This window comes from Apium graveolens, chromosome 5 (assembly GCF_009905375.1).
Source record: "Apium graveolens cultivar Ventura chromosome 5, ASM990537v1, whole genome shotgun sequence".
NCBI classification, from domain to species: Eukaryota; Viridiplantae; Streptophyta; class Magnoliopsida; order Apiales; family Apiaceae; genus Apium; species Apium graveolens.
In genome coordinates, this window is record NC_133651.1 from 274,300,546 (window position 1) to 274,310,795 (window position 10,250).

The 10,250-nt window shown below is 36.3% G+C and overlaps 1 protein-coding gene across 1 annotated transcript in view; it reads right to left on the minus strand.

Moving 5' to 3' along the window:
* The window catches only part of LOC141660976 (uncharacterized), a 41,287-nt gene extending 32,183 nt beyond the window's left edge, over window positions 1–9,104 (minus strand). Inside the window, exon 1 of the mRNA XM_074467952.1 lies at window positions 9,099–9,104. Within this exon, the coding sequence (XP_074324053.1) occupies window positions 9,099–9,104 (6 nt within the window). The remainder of the gene's footprint in view (window positions 1–9,098) is intronic.
* Window positions 9,105–10,250: the final 1,146 nt, after the last annotated feature.

Sequence of the window (10,250 nt, forward strand, 5' to 3'; positions counted from 1 at the left end):
CCCAAGAATTTTCCAGATCCTACTCCGAAAGCACACTTCATCGGATTCAACATCATCTTGTGGTACCTCAGGACCTCAAAAGCTTCCCTTAAATGGGCTATATGATCAGTCTTTACTAGACTCTTGACTAACATGTCATCAACATAGACTTCCATAGTCTTACCAATAAGATCCTTAAAAATTCTATTCACCAACCTTTGATAGGTGGCTCCTGCATTCTTGAGACCAAACGCCATAACAAGATAACAAAAAACACCAAAGTCAGTGATAAATGATACCTTTGGAATGTCATCCTTATGCATTTTGATCTGGTTGTATCCGCTAAACCCATCCATGAAACTCAGCATCTCATGTCCAGCGGTGGCATCAATCAAAGTATCAATTCTAGGCAGCGGAAAACAGTCTTTGGGGCATGCATCATTCAGATCAGTGAAGTCTATACACATCCTCCACTTTCCATTAGCCTTCTTCACCATTACAGGGTTTGCTAACCACTCCGGAAATTGAATCTCCTCAATGAAACCAGCCTCTAAGAGCTTTTCCACTTCCTGCTTTATAGCCTCTTGTCTTTTTGGGGCAAAATTTCTTTTCTTTTGTTTCACTGTCTTCCGGCTTGGATCTACGTTTAGCTTGTGAGTAATTAACTCCGGGTCTATGCCTGGCATATCAGCTGCTGACCATGCAAACACATCACTATTTTCTTGCAAAAATTTCACTAACTTCCCTCTAAGGGGCTCCTCTAATGTGGCTCCAATGAAAGTCGTCCTCTCAGGATTCTCGGGGTCTAAAGGAACCGAAACCAATTCTTCTGCTGGCCTTCCTCTATTCTCATCATTTTCTCGAACATCCATATCTTCAATAGGAAGAACCTGCCCCCCGACTCCATCTGCCCTCAAAGAGGCCACATAACAGCTTCTAGCCATTTTTTGATCTCCTCTCTCTTCTCCAATCCCGTTTCGGGTGGGAAACTTCATGACTGAATGGTAGGAAGAGGGGACTGCCTTGAAGGCATGTATCCCTGTTCTCCCCATGATAGCATTATAAGTTGAACTAGCCTTTACCACCACGAAATCCAGCATCTGCGTTGCTTGCCTTGGCTCCGTACCTATGGTGGTTGGCAATTTGATTATCCCTTCCACAGGACATTCTACTCCAGCAAATCCATATATCGGCATGTCGGTTGGTGTTAACTGGGAGTCGTTATACCCCATCCTTAGAAAGGTGTCGTGGAGCAAGATATCCACAGAAGCACCATTATCCACAAGGACCCTCTTAACCGGGCTATTTCCTATTATTGGTGTTATGACCAGCGGGTCGTCATGGGGAAACTTCACACCCTCTAGGTCGGAATCATCAAAAGCCAATGTTACTTCTGTCCTGGCCCTCTTCGGGGCTTCTCCAACAATATGCATAACCTCTCTAGTATATGCCTTTCTGGAATTTTTGGACAATCCAGCAGCAGTTGGACCTCCAAAGATCGTATTTATCACAGGCCCTCGAGGTCTCGGCCCTCCATAAATGGTGTTTATAACTGGTCCTCTAGGCTGGGGGTTTCGCCCCTGATCGTCTTGGTCCCTCCTTCGATCCTCAAAGTTCTTCCTTCCATTATTATTCCTATCCCCTCCTTCTCCAGTGTATTTGTTCAATCTTCCTTTTCGAATGAGGAACTCAATTTCATCTTTCAATTGCCTACACTCATCGGTGTCATGGCCAACATCTTTGTGAAACCTGCAATACTTGCTTTTATCTAGCTTGGCGGGATCAGCCTTCAAGGGCTTAGGCCAGCGAACATCTCTGTCTTTCTCAATCTCCATCAAAATCTGACTTCTAGGAGCTTTAAGCTTAGCGTATTCAGTGAACTTTTGCCCAGGTCCTCCCTTCTTGGGGGTTGAATCAGGGTTTTGTTCGATTCTAGGATATTTGTCCTTTGCAATATATTCTAAATCAGTTTTTCGCTTCTTGCCTCCAGTGGGCTCATTACTTACTACGGTCTTCCTCATGCTTTCTTCCACCTTGATATACTTCCCTGCCCTCTCTTGGAGTTGCAACATATTTTCAGGGGGACGTTTGGCCAAGGACATCTTGAAAAACTCATCCCTGGTTCCTTGTTGTAGTGCTATCATGGCTACCTTATCATCAAGGTCCGGGACTTTTAAAGCCTCCTTTGTAAAACGATTCAGGTAATCTCTCAAGGATTCCTTAGCTCTCTGCACAAGACTCATAAGGGATGCTGAACTTTTCTCATGGACTCTTCCACTGATGAATTGCTTAATAAAAGCCTGACTTAATTCTCTGAACGATCCAATAGAATTTGGGGGCAGGCGACTGTACCATCTTTGAGCCATACCCGACAGGGTTTGAGGGAAGGCCTGACACTTTATAGCATCATTCACAGGTTGCAGCAGCAGTGCATTAGAGAATGTCCTAACATGATTAGCGGGGTCTCCCGTGCCATCATAGGCTTTGATAGTGGGCATCTTGAATTTCCTTGAGATATGGGCATTCATTATCTCTTCTGTGAAGGGTGGAGTTGGATCATCAGGATCTCCAAGGGGAAGGAGATTGCTTGGATCAGTTCTTGGGACAACAGCCCTTCTTCTTACCGGACCATCCAGGTCTATGACAGGAGGAGGATTTCTGCCCCTAGGAGGTATCTGGGGTCTGGTGGCCTGGTGAGCCTCCAAATCACGCCTCAGCCTTTGGATTTCAGCCTCATGAGCCCTGATCCTTTCCTGCACTTCTTGGGGATTCGCCCCTGGGGTGCTTTGGGGGCGTTGCCTTCCATCAGCCATTGGCTCTTTTCCAGGACGCCTCCTTCTCGGGGCCACTTCATCATCCGAAGATTCGGAGTCTCTCTCAGTATAAGGACCAGAAAATTCCCGATCCTCAGGAATAGGACCCAAACCTCGTATATAGGGGGGTGAATGCCCTCGTGCTTCGCCTCGCCCAGCATATCCGCTTCCTCCAACCTCAGGGCGAAGGGGCATCCCATAAGGGGGGTTAGTAGTAACAACAGTTGAATATTCATACCCGACGGGTCGAGAATTCACAGGTATATGTACTTGTTGAACTTGAGGATTCGTACCTTGAATAGTCGGGGGAGTTGTCCCTTGTGGCTGAGGTTGAGTTGCCCCTGTCCGGGCTTCCCCCTGAGTAGATGCATAAGTTGAATGGGGAGGAACCTCCACGGTTGATGAAATCACCTGGGTTGTCTCTGATGGTGTTCCTTCCTCTAGAGCTCCAATTGTTCTCCGTGTTCTCGCCATGGTTGTTGTTGCGTTTTCCCACAGACGGCGCCAAATATTATGGATAAAAAACTAAGGTTATTATTTGCTGTATTTATTACTAAGATTCGGGAGCTCAAGGCTTTTAATGGCTGCTCTCGTGTTTCGTAGCTTAATTCTGCCTTTACGAGATGCCTACGTATCTCTGTGAATTAGAGAATCAAGCCAAAAAATGTAGTTCTGATCTGTGGGGTGAGGCCCCTTATATAGATGTTGGGAGTCCTTGAATTGGACTTGGTATAGGAGACTTGGTGGGCAAGTCTCATAATTAGAATGGACTTTGTAGTCCTAGATAGTAGGAAACTGATTCCTTATCCTTTTAGGTCCCCTTGAGGCTAATCTCTAAGGATTTATATCCTTATCGGGACTCTTCCCAACATCTGATTTTTCCCTTATTAATTAATTACGAAATTAATTAATAATCAGGGCTTTTGGGCCTTTTTTATTCCATCAGGCCTGATCTGGTCCATCAGGCTTAACCTTTCTGGTCTGAGTATCATATATCTTTTTATTGGGCCTAGCAGCCCACAGCTTGTACAATTAATGCAGTATTTAATTATACAAGCATAATTTATTTATCCCTATCAATTATATATATATATATATATATATATATATATATGGATATAGTTTTTAAAACTATTGATCGAATAAGGTTTATTCGATACCTTTATTTTACTTAATTGAATATTAATTTGAGTATTCATTCAAGGGCTTATGACTCAGTTTATTTTGTTAAATGAATATTATTTGAATATTCATTCGAGGGCTTATGACTTCTTTATTTTATTTAATGAATACTATTTGAATATTCATTCGAGGGCTTATGACTCTTTATATTATTTATTGAATATTATTTCGAATATTATTCGAGGGCTTATGACTCTTTATATTATTATTGGATATTACTTGGATATTCATTTGAGGATGTATGACTCCTTTATTTTATGAATGTTATCTATAATATTCATTCGAGGTATTATGACTCCGCTTATTACTGCAATATATTCTTTATTTTATTAAAGAATAAGGTGTCAATAATCAAACTTATTTTTGATTATTCAAATAAAGATAGTACTTTCATATAAGTATATCTTTGGTTATTTAATACTCATTTCAAGTATAAGTTTTAATACTTCTACTTCAATTATTTTATAAAGATTATTCTTTATGGGAATATTATTTAAATAATAATATTCAGTCATTTTCTAAATATTCTGGGGACTGATTTACTTCATTAAATCAGCTTTACTCCAAACACTCTATAAAGTGTTTTCGAGTCTTCAAAATGATTTTTAAAAGTTAGAGCGGATCCCAAAACTCATTTTTTATATTTAAGATCTTCCTTTTTAAGGGGATTTAAATACTCGCTCAAAACCTGAGGGATCCGGCTCTGTGGTGTATTTTATATTCGCAACACGGTTGCAGTTTTGGTAAATGAATTGATTACTTACCCAATGTTCGGGAAGTAAGTCCATCTATTGAGTCGGCATAAGCAACATGGGCTCAGTGGGCGTCCATGATAGTGTAAGTGGCTCAGTGGGAGTCCATCAAATGCATAAGTGGCTGAGTGGCAGTCCAGCATAAGGTCCTATTACGACCAGGGTGATGACCAGTGGGGAATTCGTCCATCTACTAGTAGAAAAGGTTACTTATTGGTATCTTTGCCTGATCAGCAAGATATCTGGTTTATGCCAAATTCTTTTCCTTTCCAAATTTATTGGATATTGCAATTCTGTTCATACTTTACATGACAGAGGTTTCAGGAAATTGTATAAAGAAGATGTATATGTGGATATATATATATATATCAGAACTTAATGAAGTATATCATGACTTCATTTCCTTTAATAAAATTTCAAAGATTTAATCTATTCAAATCTTGTCTTGTAGTCTCATCTATGTGATGAACTGTTGAAAACTCTTTATACTTTGAACAGTGGTAGTTCAAGTAGCTTTATAAATGATATAAGTGTAGTGAAGTATTTGGTAACTTCATCCCTTATTTTTACTTATATCTAGTAAGTAATTATCTTACACTTGGTAAAAGATTTTAGTAAGTATCCATTTAGATACTTATATTATTGTTATCACTATGTATTATCTTGCGAGCTGTAAGGCTCACTCTTGCTTTATTTCTTCATCACACAACAATAGTTAGGAAAGATGGCCAGACTCCAGCAGACCCAGCGCAAGCGCGTGGGAAGCGTCCCGCGTCTTCCCGATGATGTTGTAACTGCTATAGCTGCAGAGGTAGATCTATTGTAGATCAGACCATCTACTTTTGAGAATCAATTATGTATAATTATAACTTGTGGCAGATAATGGCAATTAACTGTAAATTTATCAAGTAATCATTTTGGGTTGTAATAACTTTAAATTGTGGATTCAAAGACTTGTGATTATTTTGGATATTCATCTCTGAGACTATAACATGTGGTGTGTGTGTTTATTGTGGGGTCACAGTACAGGGTAGTTGAGTAATTATTAAGATTGGGTGTTATTAAGGGAAATGGAACTCGTGACAACCCGGATCCCCGACCCCAGATTTGGGGGTGTTACAACTTACACTAGAAGTAATAATGCTAACTTTCTTTAAAGAAGGTTTTTATTTGATAATAATCATAGTACAAACTATGATATTTCTTAAAAGTATGAATGAAATGTCATAAACTACCACAATGAAAACAAGGATTTTGTGGCTTAAACCTAACAGACTGACTCTTAACTCCTGACTTAGAAGGTAAGGAGTTTATATTCTTATTCTTCCTGTAAAAAGAAGCCAAATGGTTAGAATTTCCACAGTTATAGCATTTCTTGCTAGGAGGATTAGTAACAGGCATATAATTATTGCTTTTATTCACACCTTCCTTTCCATTCCTATTTTTCCTAGGTGGTTTTACCTTGTTTACATTCTTAATCTCTTTCAGCTTATACTTAAGCTGCTTATTTATCATTAAGCCTATGTTAACTTCAGCTAGTTTATCCTGTTTTAATTTGTCAGAAGTTGACTCTGCCTTAACTTCTGTATCAATATCTTTCATCTTTTCAGAATTAGAATTTACAATTTTAGCTACAAACTTAACATGATTTACCTTTGGCTTAGTAGTCTGTTTAACAATAATTGGCTTAATTTGTTCAGTTCCTGTTTCACTTTTATCATCTCCATAACCTAAGCCCTCTTTCCAGTTTTCACTTCTTAGCAAATTCTGAGTTGTTCTGCCAGAGTTAGTCCAAGTCCTAATTATCTCTCTTTCCTTTTTTAACTCAGTTTTTAGATATTGATTCAATTTTAACACTTCATCTCTAACATAAAAAGCATCATCTCTTTCTTTCTGAGTTTGATGGAACAAAACTAACTCCTTTTCTAAATAGTCATTCCTTTTCTTAAAAGCCAGATTTTCAGAAGTTAACCTATCACATGTTAAAGTCTGATCTCTATAGCTAATGAATATGGTTTTAAGATAAGATCTCAACTCAGTAATATCATCAGTATGAAAAGCAAAAGTTGTTTGAGGTACCTTTAACTCAACAGCTTCAGAACTGCTATCAGCATTTGCCATCAAGGCATAGTTCACCTCATTTTCAGAATCTGAAGTGTCTGTCCAGTTTTTCTTCTTTGTGACAAGTCTCTTGCCTTTGTCACTTTTTCCTTTCTTGCAATCAGGAGATATGTGGCATTTCTCACCATAATTGTAGCATTTAACATATGAGTAATCTCCTTTGTCAAACTTTCCTGCTTTGTCTTCAGATTTTCTGAATCCCTTCTTATCAGAACTTCCACTTTTCTTGGAAAACTTCTTTCCCCTTCTGAATTTCCTGTAGGCTATCTTTGTGATACCCTTCACCATAAGAGCACAGAATTTCATCATCTCTTCATCAGCATCCATCTCAGATAGACTTTCAGTTTCTGAATCCTCATCACTATCAGAACTTGATGACTCAGTATCAGACTTTGTGATGAGAGCCTTCCTTTGGCTTTCTTTGAGACATCCACTTTGGGAGATTCCTCCTCAGCCTTAAGAGCAACTGTTCTTGACTTTCTCCCATGTCTCTTCCTTCTTTGATCCATCTCAAGTTCATGAGTTTTGAGCATACCATAAATTTCATCAAGAGCATAGTTGTCTCTTATAGTAGTTGCCTTCAAATCCCAACTTTCAGGAAGAGCTAAAAGAAATTTAAGATTAGTATCTTCAAGATCATATTCCTTATCCACCAGTGACAGATCATTCAAGAGTTTGACAAATCTGTCATATAAACCAGTTAATGACTCATCGGGTTTTGAGTCAAAGTTCTCATACTCTTGAGTGAGTATAGTCCTCATGTTCTTCTTAATTGTATCAGTTCCATGGCATCTTATTTCCAAGGCATCCCATATCTCCTTTGTAGTCTTGCAGTTAATTACCCTGTTTGACATGACATTATCAATGGCACTATGCAGCAAATATCTTACCTTTGCATCCTTGGCAATAGATGAGATATCTTCAGCTGTATATTCACTTTTCTCCTTTGGTACAGTCTTTGCTGGCTGATCTGCAACTACAACAGAGAGCTTGGTTGGCTTATGTGGTCCTTCTTTAATTCTGTCAAGGTATTCTGGATCTGTAGCTTCCAGAAACATAGTCATCCTCACTTTCCATATGAGATACTCAAAAGGTCTCAGTATGGGAACCCTAATAGTCTCATATCAATTATGAATTTGAGTCTTTGGAGTTTCTTCAGTTTTGGTGGGCTTAGTTGGAGTTTGCTCTTCTTCATACATGATTGTTTTGGATCTTTACTGTATATGTGTTAACAGATTGGCTCTGATACCACTTGTTAGGTCACACACACTGTAGAAGTGGGTTGAATACAGTGTATACTACAATCAAATCGAATTAAGAACACAAGTATGAAACATAGAATAATCTTATTAATAAAACAATATTGCAATGGAACTGTTCTCTCTCAGTGATGAACAAATATCACGAGAGCTGTTAGGGTTACAATGAATAATATTCTCGATTAAGATAACACTTCTAGTGTAAACTCTATGCTGTGTTTATATAGACACATAGTTACAGGATAATCTTCTAATTGATATCGAATATGATTCTATATCCTAAAATATATCAACTAGTTATCTTTTCCTCCAAGTCTTCTATTCTTCATAAAATTCTTCTCCATGCATATATCTTCTTGTTTTAGTCTTGATCTTCTTTCATTTCAATCAGCCGCCTTCCTTATCTGAAAGTCTTCTTAAGTCCTGATATTATCTTCTGATGAATATCTTCTGATATCTTAAGTTCTGATAACTTAAGTTCTGACTTCAGTATAAGTACTGATTTCCAGTTAAATTCTGATTTGTCCTGTTAGTCAAGATCTAAAAACTAAACACAAATCACTATTAGACATGACATCACAAATATATCTAACATAATATTTTACTTGTTCTTATGTAATTTATTATCTTTTTATAAGCAAAATATTTTGTTTTTGTGTAATTACTTAAATGTTACTTATAAAATATTTAGATTGTAATAATTGTTGAAATGTTACTTCCTATTATTCAAAATACAACTTAATTGTATGTTTCAGAAAAAAATTAATTGTATGTGGGTTATTGTTGATTAAGGATTATGACTTAGAATTAACCGTTAAGTTTTTTTATCATTGCTTATTTATATTGAGGAAACAAAATGAATTTTTTAGTATTAATTTAATTTTAGATGAATTTTATAATTGGAAGTTTTGAAGAGCTCCAATATAAAATTTTTGCTAATATTTTTGTATATATTTCATTGAATATATTACTATGTTGATGATTTTTTTTACCCCCATATCTAGATTTGTTAGTTTCGTCCCTTAATCTAAACGCCCCTACATGTAGTTAAAGGAAATGATAATTCAAAATCAAAAAAGATTAAACAGATGAGAAAGAACAAAAGAAAATGATGCATCATTTTGGATAAGACATCTCCAATAATAATTCTAAAATCCCTCAACTTTTTTTTTTAAAAGTTGAAACCTTCGAAAACAATCTCCAACCATTCTCATCTCTGTTTTTAAATTTAAGGGAATCAACTGTTTAACTTCATATAAAAGCAACATTGTGCATAGGAAGCAGGGAGTTCGATTGAAATGTGAACCGACCTAAATAACGAAAAACCGAAATTGTATTTTCTTTTTTAATTGAACCGGACTGAAATAACAATTTAAATCGGTCCAAAATCGAACCAAATTATTTCGTTTTATTTGGTTCCATTAAACTGAAATTTTAAAAAACTTGTATCATATCATGATTAACAAACACGATTTACTTTATATTACAAATATTATGAAGTAATATTATTTGTTTAAAGATATATATAAAAGAGTGGTTGGAGATGATATAGTAATAGGAAGTGAATAAAGTAAAAACTTGAAAATAGAGTTTTTATAAAATGAAGTTATCACTCGAAATACGGGCTTAAGAGCAAGTCGAACAGCTCAAGCTCTTAAGTTCTATTATAAGGATTTTTACAAAAAAATAGCAATTCAACAGTATACATACTAGTGCTTTCTTAAATAACTAAGACATGACCTTGGAACTTTTAGTACTCCTTTATAATATTTATAACAATAAAAAAAATCATTTCTCTTTTTTTTTTTACTTTTTTCTATCTCTTTCTTTTAACTTATTAAAGCCAGATCATTGGAACTTTATGTTATAGTACTACCATTTGTGCTGGTACTTATATCAAAACCATATTTTTCAAATTTATTAATATAATAATAATAAGGAATAAAGATAAAAATTATTGTTTAAATTAAAATTCAAATCATATCTTAAATCACTAAAAATTAATATTTTATAATATTTATAAGAAGACACTAGAATACCGTTGGATTTGCTCTAAACAAGGTCGACCGCAAGGGGTTTGTAAGATAGAGTGACACAATACAAGCACTAAACTATACCAAAGCCGTTTACTAATTAATTAACAA